This window comes from Gymnoscopelus microlampas (assembly GCF_963454915.1).
Source record: "Gymnoscopelus microlampas genome assembly, chromosome: 14".
Taxonomy (NCBI): Eukaryota; Metazoa; Chordata; class Actinopteri; order Myctophiformes; family Myctophidae; genus Gymnoscopelus; species Gymnoscopelus microlampas.
In genome coordinates, this window is record NC_139951.1 from 6,903,018 (window position 1) to 6,923,085 (window position 20,068).

At 41.7% G+C, this 20,068-nt stretch overlaps 1 protein-coding gene across 1 annotated transcript; it reads right to left on the reverse strand.

Annotated features, from left to right (window-relative positions):
- Nucleotides 1-2,044: 2,044 nt before the first annotated feature.
- Nucleotides 2,045-3,383, reverse strand: LOC311060003 (GTPase IMAP family member 4-like; the record flags this gene model as incomplete). Its single annotated transcript, XM_084078128.1, has 2 exons — nt 2,045-2,148; nt 2,660-3,383. The coding sequence occupies 2 exons, from the start codon at nt 3,381-3,383 to the stop codon at nt 2,045-2,047; spliced, it is 828 nt and encodes a 275-aa protein (XP_083934254.1).
- Nucleotides 3,384-20,068: the final 16,685 nt, after the last annotated feature.

Below are 20,068 nucleotides of genomic sequence, written 5' to 3' on the forward strand. Positions count from 1 at the left end.
ACTCTCGCTCGGGAGTTTAGACCAGTGCAGCGGCGCTGCTGTTGTATTTTCATGGCCACCGGGAGATCAGACATTTAACCCATGGTCAAACACACACCAGCCTTCATCCATTAATGTTCTCTCCAGGCTATCTCTCATTAATGCGGAGCAGGACAGGACTCGCCCGTCCGACGGTCCGAGTCTCACTGGGAAATGGGAATAGCCTACATGACGGCTTTATTTTAGTGTAACTCGAACGCGCACTGCTCGGTATGGGTTAAATAAATGAATATACAAATATTCGTGGCGATGTGATTGGTATCATAAAATGTAATTCATGTAGGCTACAAGCCTACGTGACAAAGATTATACCGCTACGGTATGGATTACATGAAAAACACAGCTGGGCGGGCGCGCGCGTGTGTGTGTGTGTGTGTTTGTGTGTGTGTGTGTGTGAGTGAGTGAGTGAGTGTGTGAGTGAGTGAGTGAGTGAGAGAGAGAGGGGCGTGTGCGTGTGTGGCGAGGCAGCGGGGGAAACTCTTTCTTATTGGCTTTTCATGATGTCTTCTTTGGTCGTATTCTGGTTCATGTCGTAAAATCGGGCCGTTTTGAGAATATTTAAGGGCGTGTTATTTAAATGACGCTCGGTTTCAGCCGTGACATTTATCAAGGCTGGGACCAAATGTACGCTCGGATCGGCTGTGTAGGATGCGTTGATAAATGTGACTTTGACGTTGGTGTACGGCCGAATATATGGAAAAATATACGCCGGTTTATACGCTCCGTTGATAAATGAGGGCCTGTGTGTGTGTGTGTGTGTGTGTGTGTGTGTGTGTGTGTGTGTGTGTGTGTGTGTGTGTGTGTGTGTGTGTGTGTGTGTGTAAGCACAACAATATCCAAGTTGATTTACTTCTGATCAGTCAAACATTTTTCCTATCACTTGAAACTGGGGCTATGATTTTGTCCAATGCCCACTTAAATGAGCATTTTTTAAGACAATTTAAGACTTTTTAAGGACCCGCGGGAACCCTGCTAGAGAGAACGTTGTCTAAACGTGTACACACGTGTAAATGAAAGTCCTTTAAGTTTAACTGTGTGTGTGCGCTTGAGGCAGGCGAGGCAGCAACAGCCTGCCTGCCTGACCTGTGCCTGAGTCTGTGTCTGTGCTTGAAATGGGTCTTTCTCTGTCTCTGACGTTGAACTGTGGGCATGGATTTCCAAAAGGTCTTATAGGGGGGTGGGGCTAAAGCCAAATTCCTCAAAGCTGTGTATAGAGACGGGACTTCGTCACCCGTCTAAAAATATAAAAAAATAAAAATGGGCCAAAACGGTCCGGACCGTTTATGGCACTTAACGCATAGCTTCTCAAAAACGGTCCGTACCGTTTTTGGCACTCAAGCTGTTAAAGGGTGTATAAAATAATCTTTTTAGAGAATGACATTTTTTCAAAGTCGTGCGCACGACTTTGAAAAAGAGTTTTTTTTTTCAAAATAGTTTTTTTTTCCAAAAGAGTTTTTTTTTTTAATATATATTTATTTTTGGTAATAATATTTTTTTAACGGCCGGGGGTCCACAGGAGCCCCCGTGGTGGGGGTCCCCATGGCGGGGGTAGCGGCTGGGGGTCCACCAAGGTCCCCGTGGTATAGCCGGGTCCCAGCGGAGTTCCACGGGGGTCCCCACGGACCACTGGAGCTCCCGACACAAGAATGTTTTACTTTTCTGACGGAACATCCAGGGATGGCGCTCAGCTGCCCGACCTGTCCGAAGGGGCACCCTTCCTGGGTACCAGATGGGACGAGTGGCCCCCTCCCTGCCCTGGAGGTGCGCCTCGGAGCTCCGGGCGGCCTGTGGGCCGTCTCTACCCGGCGATCCTGGGGTCCCCTCTCCCCCTCTGCTGAGTTGCTCCGGGGCTCGGCCAGGGACAACGGGGGACCCCCCCTGGAGCTCGGAGGCACACCTCCAGAGCTGGGAGGGGGGCACTCGTCCCATCTGGTACCCAGGAAGAGTGGCCCTTCGGACAGGTCGGGCAGCTGAGCGCCATCCCTGGATGTTCCGTCAGAAAAGTCTAACATTCTTCAAAGTGTCGAGAGCTCCAGTGGTCCGCGGGCCCCCGTGGAACTCGGCTGGGACCCCCGTGGACCCCAGGGCGGGTAGAGACGGGGATCTTTTCTATTCATTTGTTGGATTCATGTTAATGTGTATTTTCAGACATTTAACCACTTAAACCCTCAATACTGAGTAAACTTGACCTGTGACTCTGTACTTAGTCTTATCTTTTTCCCCCCTCTGTCTACACCAAAACTCTTTGCCGAGAATAGCCGATCTACAAGCTTGTAGATCTGCTGCTAATGTTCCGCTCAGAATAGGGATGTAAGGGTTCAAGTGGTTAATGTGAAAAAAAAGTTCCAATCACAGAAAGATTTGGCGGCACCCCTGTAGTAACTGTGAGGACCCCCTAAGGGTCCCCGACCCCCTGTTGAAGAACCATAAGTTATAACATTAAGCTTTATATACAGCATCTTTTTATATAGAATGTGGCACAATATTGAGAATATACATTATTAATCAATATAAAAATGGTCAAGGACAGAGAGACTGACTGACACTGACACACACGCGCGCGCGCACGCACGCACGCACTCACGCACACACACAGACACACACATTTGATATATATCACCTTCAAACAGAGCTTTCAGAGCAGTTCTTTGCCTCTGTGTCTTGGTCATGAATGTCTGGACATGTTCCTCTGTGATCTTCTTCCTCTCTGACAACGTCTCAGAAACATCTTCATCATCTTCATAGTGTCCACCTCTGTTTCCTGTCACCATCTGCTCTATCTTCCCCAGCAACTCTGTGACCTGAGTGTCATCTGTCTTCTGATTGTTGAAGACATGGTACCTGTTCCCACATTTGTCAACAAGCCAGCGGAGGTCTTCTCCTTCAGCCTCAATGTGCTGCTCAATGCTTGTGTCTCCCAAACAGTCTCCATAGTTGAACAGTACTAAAGCATGTCTCCACACTCTCTGTGACAGAAGTGTCATGTGTTCCTCTAATGCTACTCTCTCTGCTTTGGTGAATGCTCTATCAAGAGGAACCATCACAAGAACAGCATGTGGTCCAGGAGGACAGAGAGACACACTGTTCTGGATCTCCAGTTTGTCCATCTCTGAGGTGTCCTGTAGTGGAGTGTTGTACCGCCAGCCTGGTGATTCCACCACCGTCACATGTCTCCCTGCTACTTCACCATGTCTTACTTTACACTGCACCCCTGACCTCTGACCTCTCTGATTAACTTTAAAACCACTTCTTCCCAGAATGGTGTTTCCTGCTGAACTCTTCCCAGACCACTGCTTTCCCAACAACACAATCCTGAGGTCAGTCAGTCCTGTGAGAGAAAACATTGTTTACTTTCACTTTGACAGCTTCTTATTTAACCACTTTAGACATACTTTTTTCATAATTCATAACACAACAAGTAGTGAAAATAGCAGATCTGAAAGCTCACAACACAATGTGTCGTGTAGTGAGCTTGTAGATTTGTTTGGACATTTCCATCATCAGTATAACAACATGCCCAAACTAGAAAGTACTGTTTCTGAAGAGTGTGGGATCGCTAAGAATGTTGATGGTATTCCGTATTGATAGTTTTATACGTTTTAAAGGTGTTAAAGTATTAGTAGTGTTAAAGGTTTTAAAGGTTTACAGTTCTAAAGGTTTGAAAGGTTTAAAGTACAAAAGGTTTGAAAGGTATGAAAGGCTTGAAAGGTTTAAAGTTCTAAAGTTTTGAAAGGTTTGAGGTTCTAAAGTTTTGAAAGGTTTGAAAGGTTTAAGGTTCTAAAGTTTTGAAAGGTTTAAGGTTCTAAAGGTTTGAAAGGTTTAAGGTTTGAAAGGTTTGAAAGGTTAAAGTTTTGAAAGGTTTGAAAGGTTCGAAAGGTTTTGAAGGTTTGAAAGGTGTTAAAGGTTTGAAAGGTTTGAAATGTGTTAAAGTATTAGTAGTGTTAAAAGTTTTAGTGTTGACAGTGTTGAATAGTGTAAAATGTAGTATTTTTTTAGGGTAAAACAGTGATTGCAAGGGTCTAATAGGCGGTTGGTAGGGTCCAACAGGCAGTTTCTAGGGTCTAATAGGTAGTTGCTAGGGTCTAATAGGTGGTTGCTAAGGTAAAACTGTGGTTTCTAGTGTCTGACAGCTGGTTGCTAGGGTAAAACAGGTCGTTGATAGGGTAAACAGGAGGTTGCTTGGGTCTGATAAGTGGTTGCCAGGGTCTAATAGGGGTTTGCTAAGGTCTAATATGCAGTTTATATTGTCTAATATGCGGTTGCTAGGGTAAAACAGGTGGTTGCTAGGGTAAAGCAGTGGTTGCTAGGGTCTAATATGGTGTTGCTAGTGTCTAATAAGCAGTTGCTAGGCTCCACTGTAGCTAAATGGTATTTCCCCATTGAAATAAATGGGATTTTTTAAGCAATTAAAAGTAAAATATCTCTAAAAGTACAATTGTTTTTAAAAATTCAAAGGGTAGCCGACATGTCCTAAGTAGGCCTAGTTAGGGGCCAAACAACGGGGGGAAGTATAGAATAAATAGTGGCAATAACATTAGTGTGATCGCTAAGGCGATTCCACAATAATAAATAGAAAGTACTGTTCCTGAAACAGTGTGGGATCGCTAAGAATGTTGATGGTATTGAGTATTGATAGCTTTATAAGTGTTAAAGGTGTTAAAGTATTGTAGTGTTATATGTTCCTCAGTAAAACAGGTTTTGGTAAAACAGGTGTTTGAAAGGTTTAAGGTTTGAAAGGTTTGAAAGGTTTGAAAGGTTTAAGGTTCTAAAGGTTTGAAAGGTTTAAGGTTCTTAAAGTTTGAAAGGTTTAAGGTTTGAAAGGTTTGAAAGGTTTGAAAGGTTTGAAGGGTTTAAGGTTCTAAAGCAGGGGTGTCAAACTCAATTTGATGTCCGGGCAAGATTGGTCAAATTGTGACTTGAGGTGGGCAGGAACCAGTTGCGGACACACATGCGCGCTCACGCATTCAGTTATACAGCATTGTTTTTCAGTCTGTTGTCTGAACTTGTCTCAGAAAACAAACAATGCAATTTGTAACAATAATAATAATTATAATAATTATAATTATTATTATAAACCATTTTAAGAAGAATAATTCAATTTGTGTGGGTTGTTAAATAATTACATTTATAGAACAGTGGTGTAAAGTAACTAATTACATTTACTCAAGTACTGTACCTAAGTAAAGATTTGTAGTAGTAGTTTTACTTTATTAGAGTATTTCCAATTTCCAGAACTTTTACTTCTACTCCACTACATCTCAGTCACTGCTATAACTACAGTATATCATTTAAAAAAATGTTTTATGAAGATTAGCTACTTTAATTACTTACATTAAAATCAAACAATGCAATTTGTAAGGAGTCCATCCATTTGAAATAGAACGATTCAATTCAATACCTGGTAATGTGTGAGGTAATGTGTGTGGTTATGGTAATGTTCTCATGAGAACGGCCAATAACATTTACATCTTTAGTTTCTGTTAGCTAATGTGTGCCCATTGTTCTCAGGTTTCACTGTACGCAGCATTATTTTTATGCAGGCATATCTTCAGCAATGAAACTCAGACAATGAACTCAGTTTAGTCTTTTTTTTATTGAAGAGACTTGTACAATGATAAAAAAAAAAATCAGAAAATATCAGTGAATCAAAAATAATGACAATGCCTTTTTTGGGCGATTTTAGAATAGAAAAAAATAATCCAACAGTAAAAGCTCAGGTCAAAACAACATCCTTTTTTTGTTTTACTTGTAGCTTCCAGACACCTGACACCTCTTTGCTTTAACTAACCTGTCAACATCAGGGACCAGGTTCTGAGCAGTATTAACTTTCATAATGTCATTTAGGTGTGCATGTGTCATCACTGACCGCAGTTTGGATTTGTTGATGTTCATTACAGAGAAAGACTGCTCACAGAGGTATGTTGTGCCAAACATACAGAGGATCTTTGAGGCAAGCATTTTAAATGCAGGATACTTCGGTCCCAGGCTTTGATAGAATTTCTCCAGAGAGGCAAGAGCAAATTCATGTTTCAATTTGGCATCACACTGAATATCAATTAGTTCCATCTGGAGATCCGAACCCAGCTCATGCACAACATCTGACATAGCATCGGTCTGAAACGGCATACTGAATACAGAGAATTCTGTCTTTAGCTCAGCAAAGATCTGAAAACGATTCTTAAACTCACTTGCCAGCTGTGAGAGTTTATCCATGTACTTGTTGTTATTTCCATTAGCGACATGTACAGACAGCAAAGTGGGGAAAAACACTAGGTTTTTCTGAGACAGTGTCTTCTCCCACACTTTTAATTTCAATTGAAAGCCATGAATGAGGCGTTCATATTCAGTGACAAGCCTGTTGCGGCCTTGCATGGTAACATTAAGCACGTTTAAATGCTCTGTTATATCCACCAAAAATGCAAGATCTCGAACCCAGTCTGGGTCATCCAACTGTACAACTGGTTTCCCTTTGTCCATCATGAATTGTCTGATTTCTGCACATAGTTGAAAAAAACGTTTCAGAACGGCTCCTCTGCTCAACCATCGGACCTCCGTGTGGTAGGGTAGACCATATCCGATATTCTTATCAGACAAAAGAGTGTCAAACTGCCGATGGTTGAGTCCCCTGGATCTAATAAAATTCACAGTTTTGATGACTATTTCCATGACGTTGTCCATTTTCAGGCTCTTGCTACACAACGCCTCCTGGTGTATAATACAATGGAAATTTCAGGATTGTTGGTCTGGATTCAGAGCGTGCAGTTTTTCTCTTAGTTTCACGGCCACGCCGCCTCGTTTCCCAATCATAGACGGCGCTCCGTCTGTTGCGATGCTGACAGCACGACTCCAGTCAACGTCAAGTCTATCCAGTGCAGGTGAACACGTCATCTGCTGTTGTAGTGTCTGTCATAGGCACCAGCTCCATAAACTCCTCAGTGACGGTCAAAGATGCATCAACACCACGAATAAATATTGCCAACTGAGCGACATCCGCCACGTCAGTGCTCTCATCAATTGCAAGTGAAAAGGCAATAAATGACTTCACCTTGTCTTTTAGCTGACGGCTCAAATCTCCTGCGAGGTCTCCGACTCTTTCTGCCATAGTATTTCTTGTCAGGATGATATTAGCAAACGCCTGTCTTTTCTCAGGTGCCACCACTTCAGTCACGGCCAGCATTACCTTTCGGAGAAATTCCCCCTCTGAATACGGCTTGGAAGTGGCAGCAATCTCCTGGGCAACGATGTAACTGGCTTTCACAGCGTAATCATGAGTAACTCGCGCTTTAGGGAAAGATGACCGCTGTACATTCAGACCTGCTTCCAGCTCGTCGGCCTTTTTCCTCCTGGCTTCTCCTGTAAACGTGTCATAGCCTTTCTCTTTGTGCTTCGTATCATAGTGTCGCTTGATGTTGTATTCCTTCTCACAAACTGCCATATTGCATATCATACAAGTAGACTTGCCCTTGTATTGGTAGAAGAAATAGCGTTCTTTCCAATCATCCTTGAATGAACGGCCTTCATCTTCAAGTTTTCTTTTCCTGGACAGCGTAGTAGTCATATTGAATGAATCACAGCAGTGGAGCAGTCAGTGGTGTCTCAGAAGTCAGCAGCAGCCAGCAGTGTGTGTTCTCTTCTCCTCAGCTTTCAGGTAATGGTAAATAGCTGTTCACCTGTGGCTCTTTTTATGCAGTATTTGACGACGTAGAAGAGGACACCTTATGTTAATTTACATGGCTATGGCTTCAATTGCTTGCCTATTGTTCTTTACAGAAGGAGTTTCACTGCAGCAAGTGGGGAGGGGGGAGCGTTCTCATGTATCTCATATATGTATATATATATATATATATATATATATATATATATATATATATATATATATATATATATATATATATATATATATATATATATATATATATATAATATATAGACATAAAAAAGTTAGAGAACCACATTATAGCAACATAAGTGTTTCAGAAAACTGTTAGCATTTAGGAGACATTTGTAAAGATTTCCATGATTTTTCAAAAATAGCAGATCCACAAGCAGATCCACAATAGCAGATCTACTTTATATCTGCTATTTTTGAATAGCCAAATAAATCTTAAAATTACAGAGACGCTTTCCCCAGATAGAATGTTAAATACACTCTGAGTTCAAATAACACTGAGGATTTCACTGGGCAAGCTCCTGAGAAATAAAAGAAGCAGCTTTGATGCATTTATTTTTTAACACATATATGATTAATGCTTCTAACTACCTATTATATATATATATATATATATATAATATAGACATAAAAAAGTTAGAGAACCACATTATAGCAACATAAGTGTTTCAGAAAACTGTTAGCATTTAGGAGACATTTGTAAAGATTTCCATGATTTTTCAAAAATAGCAGATCTACAAGCAGATCCACAATAGCAGATCTACTTTATATCTGCTATTTTTGAATAGCCAAATAAATCTTAAAATGACACAGATGCTTTCCCCAGATAGAATGTTAAATTTGTAAAGATTTCCATGATTTTTCAAAAATAGCAGATCTACAAGCAGATCCACAATAGCAGATCTACTTTATATCTGCTATTTTTGAATAGCCAAATAAATCTTAAAATGACACAGATGCTTTCCCCAGATAGAATGTTAAATCCACTCCGAGTTCAATTAACACTGAGGATTTCACTGGGCAAGCTCCTGAGAAATAAAAGAAGCAGCTTTGATAGATTTATTTTTAACACTTCTAAGTCACTTGCTGCTTCAGACAGAGAGAGAGAGAGAGAGAGAGAGAGAGAGAGAGAGTCTGACTCCTGTGTGAGGATCAAAGAGTATAGCCATTACTACTCGACTAGTAGTTGAATAGACTCTTAACGAGCCAATAAGCCACAACATTCCACAGCTGGGGAGAGACAAAGCGGGCCATCAAAGGTACTTGCTGGAGCCAAGCTCTCCCCCACTCGCTGCGAGTGGGGGAGAGCAAGGCAATGTTAATCTGAGTTCCCAGAAGTTTTCGCCGGCTCGGCGAGGAACTTCTGGGCCAAACCCCCTGTATTTGTGGGCGGGATGTACGTCACGCTCTGAATATGAGCGGACACGCCTCTTACCGGTTGCAACTCGTCTAAAAAGTCCGACGAGAGGCAAACAGCAGTACACAACAATGGCGGTCGAAATTTCTCAAGGGGAAATTGCTTCCCGTCGATCCTATTTAGATGCAACACCCACTGCATGTGGATCCCGCCCCCTATTCTTCATTGGCTGTTGATTTGAATCACAACGCAGTGGCCGCGCCCCCGCTGTCCAAACTCCGAGGCAATGCCTCCCAGACTAAGGCAATGTAAACTCCGAATCTATGTCTGTTAGATGTAGTATCAATTTACTATTTTAAAAAGTATTTCCTGGGCCGCCATGAAGCTTTTCCTGGGCCGCAAAACGCCCGCGGGCCGCGAGTTTGACACCCCTGTTCTAAAGGTTTGTTTGAAAGGCTTGAAAGGTTTGAAAGGTTTGAAAGGTTTGAAAGGTGTGAAAGGTTTATGGTTCTAAACAGGGGCGGACTGGCCATTTGGCGTACCGGGCAAATGCCCGGTGGGCCGCTGGGCCAGTGGGCCACTGGGCCAAAAAAAAAAAAAAATATTATTTTTGCTCCCGTTTTAGGATTATTACGGTCATTTCCGGGTTGCGCGGCCCAATTATTAGTTACGTTAATGTTTGGGCTGGGATGCTTTCCAGCAGGGGCCTCAGTGCGGCTGCAGAGTTCATGTGCAGGGCTGGGCTGCCCCCCCCCCCCCCCCCCCCCCCCCCCCCCGTTGACAAAACGGCCCGGGGGGGTGGTGGGCCGGTCCAGGCCAAAATGCCAGGGCTGAATTTTGGTCCCAGTCCGGCCCTGGTTCTAAAGGTTTGAAAGGTTCTAAAGGTTTGAAAGGTTTGAGGTTCTAAAGTTTTGAAAGGTTTGAAAGGTTTGAAAGGTTTGAAAGGTTTGAAAGGTGTTAAAGTAGTAGTGGTGTTAAAAGTTTTGATAGTGTTGACAGTGTTGAATAGTGTAAAATGTAGTTATATAGGGTAAAACAGTGATTGCTCAGGTCTAATAGGTGGTTGCTAGGGTCTAATAGGCCGTTTCTAGGGTCTGATAGGTGGTTGCTAGGGTCTGATAGCCGGTTGCTAGGGTCTGATAGGTGGTTGCTATGGTCTAATAGGTGGTTGCTAGGGTAAAACAGGTGGCTGCTAGGGTAAAGCAGGTGGTTGCTAGGGTCTAATAATCGGTTGCTAGGGTCTAATAGGGGGTTGCTAAGGTCTAATGCAGTCAATATGGTCTAATATACGGCTGCTAGGGTAAAACTGGTGGTTGCTAGGGTAAAATGGTGGTTGCTAGGGTCTAAAGTCTAATAGGCGGTTGCTAGGGTATCATATGAAATATTATTTTGAACAGTAAAACAAAACATACCAGTATCTTTTGGAAGTCCAGTTGTTTGTTTCTGAGCGTCTGTCCTCCTTTGTTCTGCTCTTCTGCTGACAGTTCTCTCCATCTCCTTCAGTTCCTCTGAGACGAGTTTTTCTGTCTCATAGTGACAACCATTACTAGTCACCATCTGATCTATCTTCTCCATCAGCTCTGTGACCTGACTTCTATCTCCTCTGTCAGTAATGTTAAGAACATGGAAGCGGCCTTCACATTTCTCAGTAAGATATTTTAAGTTATGGTCAGATGTAATAAGATCAGGTCTCATTTTGTTTTTATCAGCTACAGTGAACACCACAATAGTGTGTTTCCACACTCGGTCACTGAGGAGAAGACTCAAATGCTCCTCTACTGACAGATCTGTTCCTACAAATGGGATGTCCAATGGCATCACTAGGACAAAGGCATGGGGTCCTGGAGGACACAGATACACACTCTGTTGGATTTCTAACTGAGTTAGTTTTGGGGTCAGATCTAGGGGTAAATGAGACCTCCATCCTGGAGTGTCAACCACAGTGACCTGTCTACCAGACACTACCTCTTGTCTCATGACACTCTTGACTGTTCTTCTGTTTGTTTCAAAAACATCTCTGCCCAGGATGATGTTTCCTACTGAACTCTTTCCACTGGGTCCACCTCCAAGTCCTCTTCCCCCGATCAGAACAATTCTCAGTTCTGTTGGTTCGCTGTACATCCCTGATTGGAAAAATAAATATAATATGAATAAAGATCACAGATGTAACTAAACCAGTGTCATTTTGCTGGTTTCATGTGTTTTAATAGAACTCACCTCTGATGGAAGCTGAGGTTCCACTGGCCATCCTGTCTACAGCTGTTGTTTGAACTGTAAAACAGTAACATACAGTAAGTCACAATAATAATCTGCTGTTATTGAACAGCAGATTGGTTCTCAAAGTGGGCTCCAGGGGCCCTCTGGGTTCCTTGAGAGGTTCTAAATGGACCCTTACAGGTCTGTAACTCTGAGGGTGTACAAATGGTTCCATTTGTACACTCTCAGGGTTATAGGGGTCCTTAAAATTAAAACATTTCTTAACACATTGGTTCTCAAACTTGTTTTGGTTCAGGACACCCATCTACAAGCTCACAACGCCTCCCACTCCCAACGGGACGTGTTGTGAGCTTGTAGATCGGCTATTTTTGGCAAAGAGATTTGATGTAGATCGAAAAAGAGTGCACAAAGTACAGTGAAACTCAGGTCCGTTTTACAGAGCAGTGTTAAGCAACAGGTGGCAGTGGGCCCGTGTATCATAACTTTACAATATCTGATAGTCCACATATGCTAGTGATTGTCAAAATGGGGTCCAGGGACCCCCAGGGGTCATTGAAGGGCTTCCAGCTAAATTGTAGTTTGTAACTAAATGGACCCTTAAAAGGTCTGTACCTCCGTCTCCGAGAGAGACACTCTCAGAGTTATGGGGGTCTGTGGCCTAAACCAAACTGTAGATCCTTCTAATTAAAACGTTTGAAAAGCACTCTACTATCATGTCAAAATAGAGAATCTACACCCACCGTAAGAATGTTTTTATCAATGTTAGGAGTGCTTCACAGGCATGTGTTTCATAAAGTCTCTCTCCATATCTAAACAGAGACCTTAGAGCTCCTATTCAATGAAAGAGCTTTTTTATCTCTGTTCAAAAGGGAGTCTGTCTGTCTGTCTCCCTAGGTGTTTTTTTTTGTGTTACTTAATCGGGACCGGGAACACATCTGTGTCATTTTAAGATGTATTTGGCAATTCAAAAACAGCAGATATACAAGCGGTTTAAAGGTATGTGCTTTAGCCCCGCCCCCGATAAATATTAAGTGAAGTGAACGCCCACAATTCCACCGACACACACACAAAGGTGAGTTGCGGCAGCCATGGGAGCACGCAAAAAAAAAGTGCAGCAGAGAGACAGAGAGAGGCACGCAATTTGTTCCGTATTTTCATAAACATCCCCCCCTGTTCATCAACACTGAATTCAACAGTAATGAACAAAATACAACACAAGGAGAAGGCCAGAAAGTTTGTCGTAGGACCCAGGTTGGACCTCCAGCGCCATTATGTTTAGTCTTCTGGCCGCACTGTCGTGGAAAACGGTAAACGGAAAACTCACCCCAAAACACGTCACCCGCATTTCTTTCGCAGACAAGTGGTTCTTGTATTTGTTTTACTGAGGATAAAGTTAAAAATATAGTTTTACTGAGGTTAAATTCAGGAATAAGGTTAGGTTTTGGCACTGTGAGGTAACGTTTAGGAATGATGCTAGGTTTAGTTTAGGCATACTTTCACGGGGTTACGTTTAGAATACCAGGTGAATACCGCCGGATTTGCCCCGGGGCGAGTGTGTTTTGGGGCGAGCGTTCTGGTATTCATGGTAACCAGTGCCTGGGTCTGACATTCATCTCTGCAGCAGCGCAACGAGTGAACCTACGTGCAGACTACTGACTAGCTATGAACCACCCACTAATACAGATAGCCCCACGGGTTCAAAACGCAAGAGTTAGAGAAGCACCACTTAGCTTGTATTTATAAAATCCCTGTCCGAGATGATCAGCTGTTGTGTCACTATAGAACGCTGAGTGATAATGATGATCCACAGCTGTTTGTTCTTGCAGCGTCTCCGACGCAATGATTGAGATCATTTTGTTATTAAAGAAAGCCTCTGCACTTTATTAACAACACACACACACGCGCCTAAAATTGGCTTTGGAAGCCAATTTTAGGCAATCACGATGGAATATGGGAAATCGGACAGATCCGTGTTGATCACATGACTATAGAGATACTGTGTACCGATTTGTGTTATGTTTGGACAAAATCTGTAGGAGTAGTATCAAAATTGTTTTGCACAAATCGGCCTCATGGTGGCACTATAAAAGGCCAATTTGATCTGGATGCCAATCCAGGGAGTGTGTGTGCACAGTTTCACAGTGACCGGGCCAACGGTGCCGGAGATCAGCTGGTCACAGACAGAAGGACAGACGGACACACGGAAGGACAGGGTGCAGAACATACTCTCTCGCCATGCCTTTCGGCCTGGCGGAGATAATAGTAATAATAACTTAATGTTGTATGGATTTAAACTTGTAACAGAGTATGTCTATATTGCAGTATTGGTACTGCAATATAGTAAACTATTTATAGCTGTTCAAACGGCTTTTCAGGTAATAATGGTGCTTCAAGGTGATGCCTTCCTGTGCTATTGAAGTGGTAGCCTATGCTAATCACAGCATATGGAAGTTTTGAAGTAGTTCACATGTCTATTTACCAATAGATATGTCACACTTAATCAGTATTCACATTCCACGTACATCACCAGTGCAATAGAGATGGGATTTATGGCTCTTTTAAGGGAGCTGTATCTTGGCGATCCGTTCCTTTCAAAGAGACGTTCAAAAGACTGGCTCATTTATGGCTCATTTGTATATTTATATATATAAATGTATGTACATATATACAAATATTTGCATATTTATATCTCATAACATTATTTATATTTATATTATATAAATATGATATACTTGATGTTATATCATATTATATACAATAATACAACATATACCATTATAATATTATTATATTTAAACATTTATATTAATATAATATACTACATCATTAATATAATATTTATTATATTATAATATATCATATACATTATAATACATAACATTATAATATAACATTTTATTACAATAATTAATATAATGTATCTGTGTTGTCCAGCAGCAACCATTTAACTCCAAAACGCTCATTTTTCAGGAAATGAAAAAAGCAAAATATAAGTTTTCCAGGAAATGAAGAAAACCTTATATTTTTTCAACAAAGCAATACTGCCTCATCAAAGTTGGTATAGTGACTTTATATATTGTCAGATACTTGCATGATACTATCACCACTTTACCCAAATCCAGCTCAAAATCCAGCTCAAGGAGTTTTGTCCAAACACAAATCCTAAGGGAGAGGTTTCAAATGGGGCTAAATTCCTAAAAGCTAACAATGGATCTCCAAGCTCACAATGCATCACAACGTGTGAATTAATGCCCTGATGCTATATGACTCTTATTATATAGGCCTACAATAATAAACAGGACTTTACATATTACAATAACGTCTGCCAAGAGGGGTTCACAGAGTTGGAGTTTGAGTAGAACTAGCGAGAGAAATGCTATGAACTCATTTCTTGTCACATTGCTCTCCTCATTAAACACTTCATAGGTTTTAGAAATAGAATTACTTGTTTTCATAACATTAGCATCAGTGCTAAGTTTGATAAACAGGTACACTAAATAGTTTTAACAGACTACGGGGAGAAAAACCCTGCCGTTTAGTTTGTTTTTGTGCTGCTCCTCCTCCTCCTCCTCTGTCTATGTTCGCTCACTGCGCAGTGCGCTCTGTGCTGTGCTGTGCAACGGCAGCAGGACAGGAGAGGGGGGAGTTGCGTGGTTTTGACGGACAGTTTGAGGATCCAATGGAGTTCGGAGGTTTTGTCAGAGGCACTTTTTAATACTTTTCATTGGTTCAATTTTATTGTATTTTTACACAGCCGTAAAGGGTGTTCAATAGGGTTGATTTATGAAAAAAAAAGTTGAAATGGAGTTAGCTGGTTCCTGCTGGACAGTGACGATATATTAAATGTATAATTATATAATATATAACATATGCATAATATATAACATATCTTCTTATATAATCGGAGAATTGACTTCCGCCGCTGACGCCACACGCACTCCATTCATTTAGACCTCTCACCGCTGACGCCGACTAAACACAACAACTACATATGACATCTCACCACAACACCAGCCACAACGTGCACGCTGAATTTACGGGTGGCGTAGGGTACTTCTCATTGGTCACTACACATTTGCCTCCACGGAACATAATTAATTCTACTCACCACATTACGACCACACCGGACGGGGAAACACCGTCTCCCCGCCCGGTGCACAACCGAACGCCGACCGCCACAGCCGAAACAACACGAAGCGGCGGCCATTGAAATCAGCGTCCTTCGCTTCAACCCCCTCTCCACACACACATTCTTCCACTTCACTGCACCGTGTCTTCTGCTTCCACGCTCCATTCAGGTCAGTACAATGCTAATAAATTAACGTTCTACCTCACAACCACACGCTTCTCCGTTTAGTGTTTCATTAGCGCGAGCGTGGAAAAAATCAACAGCACCGTAGTGGTGACGCATCTGCTAAACACAATAGGCTAGGATGATGATACCAAGGATTCGACAGTGATGTCACCATTATGCAACCCGGAAGTAAAGATACCAAGGATTCGTCAGTGATGTCAGTCGGGATGCCAGGTTCGAGGCAGGTCGGCGAAAAACAAGCGGCAGAAACAAGCAAGGAGGTTCATGAAAAAACAAAAGCCACAGGGAGCAAGACGGTGGATCTATATGGGGTCTGAAGGGGTACGCGCTCTTTCGCGTGGCTCTCCAGGTGTTCCGCGAGGGGGTCCGCGGACCCTCATGGATTTTTTTTTCTTTATTTGAAATTACGTTTTTTGTTTTGTTTTTAATTACTTAATACATACAGACGGAGGGACCAACAAACGCAAAGCCCCGCGCAGCAGATGGGGTCTCGGGGGGGGGCGTAGCCCCCCGAGACTCTAGTATATAATATACAACATATCCTTCCCTTAACAGAGCCATAAATCCCATCTCTACACAATATCCATATTTATATTATTTATATAAATTATAAACATTTATACAATTTCATCAATATGAACGCTTCTTTCTTTTCACTTGGTAGCATCATTTGCTTCCATGCATTTCATTCGTTTCCATTTCCTATCCACTCATCTGCACTGCCATCATTTGCTCACCTTTACATACATTCTCAAAATATGTTATAACTACCAATGCCAACCACATCATTCACCTACATAGCAGAAATCACACGCATCACACAGACCAACTATCCACCACATGCCATAATTTGGCCTGCCCTCACAAACCCGCATTCCTACAAACATCCAGCGACTGCCAACTCTCCGTTCACCATCTGTACCTGTGACATTTGATTACACACACAGTTCTATCAGTCAGGATGCAGTTAAAACAGACACATCTTAGGCCTGGGCCATGGCGTGACGGTCCAGGCACCCTAGGCTGCAATGCCAGGCTGACAGCGTGTCGCGGGTTCGACTCCCGATCCTGATGACCTTTGCTGCGTGTCACCCCCCCATCTCTCTCCCCATTTCCTGTCAGCCTACTTTCACTATCCCTCTCCACATAAAGGCAAAAACAGCTCCCCCCAAAAAAAACAAAACACATAAATATTTCTTTAGTAACTTTTATAGCAATAAATAGCAATTCATATATTGATTATTGTACATGACAGTCTGTCACCGTTTCAGATCTTCAATTAGCCGTTGATTGTGTTCTGGTCCATCATCTAATGACTGGACCTTATGGAATACCCAAGGCCAAACGTACTTGCTGACCCCTGGTATAGAGGATATAAATGGTTAAACTGAAGTGATACGTGCGTGCGTGTGTGCCTGCGAGAAAGAGATATTAAATTAATGCTATCCCAGTGAATAGATCCCCACAACACCACTGGTTGTGATATACTATAACTGTACAGAGACTACATAATATGTGATTATTCTTAGTTCATCTGTGATTATTACACCACATCCATCTCACTCTTAACTTTGAAGTGATTAAAACTTAAACCTTCCATATTTAAACAGATAATTCTCTACTAAATACTCACTGTCATCTCCTTCCATGTTGCTCAATAAGTTCAATAAGTTCATCAATAACAATAGGAATGTCAGCTCATTATTATTAACTTAATAGTATTATGTAGATAATAAAATATGTTTTACTCTAGGCCTGGGGTGTGGAAGCCACACTACTTACAATATTCATAATATTAATCATATAAACAACACATTGTAACATACAGTAGGGCCTATACACCAAAGCTCAGATGTTCAACTTCATCAAAATGTTAAGTTCACTGTCCTGCAGATTTCACCAACCATTAGTTAATATAATAATAAGTACATAAACCATAAACATAACTAATAACAAAACTGTTACAGTGATAGTCAGTACACATCCCTCACTGTCTGTCATTTACTCCACATATAAACATGAACCAGCTGAATGTAATCACTATACACAGATCACACTGAAACCAGTTGACACAGATCTGATCTACCACCAGGTGTGATTTCCCTAAAAAACAGGTGTTTCACCTAGGACCATGGGGCCCGGCTCTCTCACACAGTGATGTGCATTCCCATTGACTGCCATTGATCCATCATGTCAATCTAAGAAGCTCAGTTAGCTCCTTTGAATGATGTTGATATTTTTCAATCAAAAATACATGTATCAATACATGTATCAATATTCAAGTACTACAATATGATGCCATTTTAAAGTTATATCATAAGTGATTCTGCCACCCATCAGTATACAACTCAGACAGCAGCTCACTGGGTTGTGCCTCACAGGCCTCAAGGCCTCGATGTCTGCCTTGTTGTTCTAACCTCATGTCACCAGGCTTTCAGCAGTGTTGTGGAAAGACTAGTTTCTATTTACTGTTCAGTGCTCTGATCCGGTCTAGAGCCCGCCTACTGTATCACACACGCACACGCACACACACACACACACACACACACACACACACACACACACACACACACACATACACACACACACACACAGTACATGCATCACCGTTTCCCTATCCGTTCTACAGACCCAGAGAGGATCAGCTCCCTGCAGAGCAAACTGATCCCAGTCTATATTGTTCAGTATCACACACTGCAACACCCATCCCAGTGAAACACATGATATAGTATTTGTCTTCACAATCTGCTTCCAATAGACTTTATATTTGCATTTAATTAAGACATTTAAAAAATATTTTATCAACTTACTAGTATAATGTACAGTCATATGCAAGGGATAATGCATGGGGAGGTGGTCATTATTGAAATTTGAAGCCCGACAGGGTGATTATGCACCGAGGCGGAGCCGATGCATTATCCCGCTTATTACATGGCTACTTACAGAGCTGCCAACTCTCACCCATTGAGAGTGAGAGTCACGCAATTTAACCTTTTCTCACACCTCACGCCATCAGATCCAAAGTAGACTCGTTTTTTTTGCAGTGGTGTGTTCTAGATTTTTTTGGAGGTAGGTTATACTATAACTATTCCCCCCCTAGTTCCTCCCACACACACGTATAATTAATTCATGTAAAAAAAAAAAATGCGTGCACTCCGCGCGCGTTTCTGCCCCGCACAAACAGGCCCACTCAGGCCCAGTTTCACAGCAATACTGCGTACACTTACAATATGCTTTGTATTGATTTTCTACTGTTTCTAATGTTAATCACCCTGTAACTCAACCACTTCGGAGCTGCTTTTAGCCTTAAATGCATTTTCATTTTTTTTTATTACAATAGAAGTGCAAGTACTGTTATAAACAAATGCTGGTTAGGCTTATCAGATATAATAGCAGTGTTAACAGCGAGCATTCATGTATCTATTACAGAATAATAGTAACTTGGCATTGAATATTTGTATATTTGAATATATTTGTTAATAGTGTTTATGTCCTCTGAAACAAATTTAAGGGATTTATAGTGAGAACTTACTTAAGCTGCTTTATAAATAAAGCACTTTATTTGAAACTGAAGATGATGGCCAATGTTGATAATTGATAACCAAATATATATATATATTTATATATATATATTTAAAAGATTAAATAAGCCCCCCCTGCAACGTTTCCTTTTTGCCACACATATACACTTCATGGAGTACATTTTTTTGGACCGAATTAACCGAATTAAAGTAATAAAAAACGGAAATAAAAGGGGAATAACCGCGAAAAAAACGTGAAATAAAAGGGGAATAACCGCGAAAAACCGCGTAGCCACACATGCACGCGTGCGCAGTGGCGCTCGTGCATGTGATGACACTAAAGTCTCACTCCTAGATTTTCCTGAAAGTTGGCAGCCCTGGCTACTTAATAAATACATAAATAAATGTACCCAAAAGTAACAACAAAACGAAGTATTTCCTTGCTTACAGCAATGAAAGTATTCCATAAGTATTGGGCTGGGCGGACAAGTTCGCCTCAGAAAACAAATTACAGTATTCCATAAGGTAACCGGAAAACTCGCCCCAAAACACACTCGCCCTCCATTCTATATACCGCCGATTTGCCTGTAATACCGCCGGATTTGCCCCAGGGCGACTGTGTTTTGGGGCGAGCGTTTTGGTATTCCCCCGTTGTTGTGCCACGAATCACGATAAACAAGGAAGTGCAGTGGATCAAATAGAATCACTTTTCGATTATTGCATCGTCTATTTCTCACTTCAAATGTTTTCAAAAAACATTCTTGAGAGCAACGTATAGTTGTAAATTACATTAGTTGTTTGTTTACATTGCTGTCATGTTGGATAAAGCATAAAACCAAGCAGCGCAGGTTGTGCTCTGAGTCTCTGATTACACAGCGGTCCGATATAGAGCTCATCGGACTGACCAATCAGAATCGAGCATTCAACCAAGCCGTGTAATAAAAGGTTAT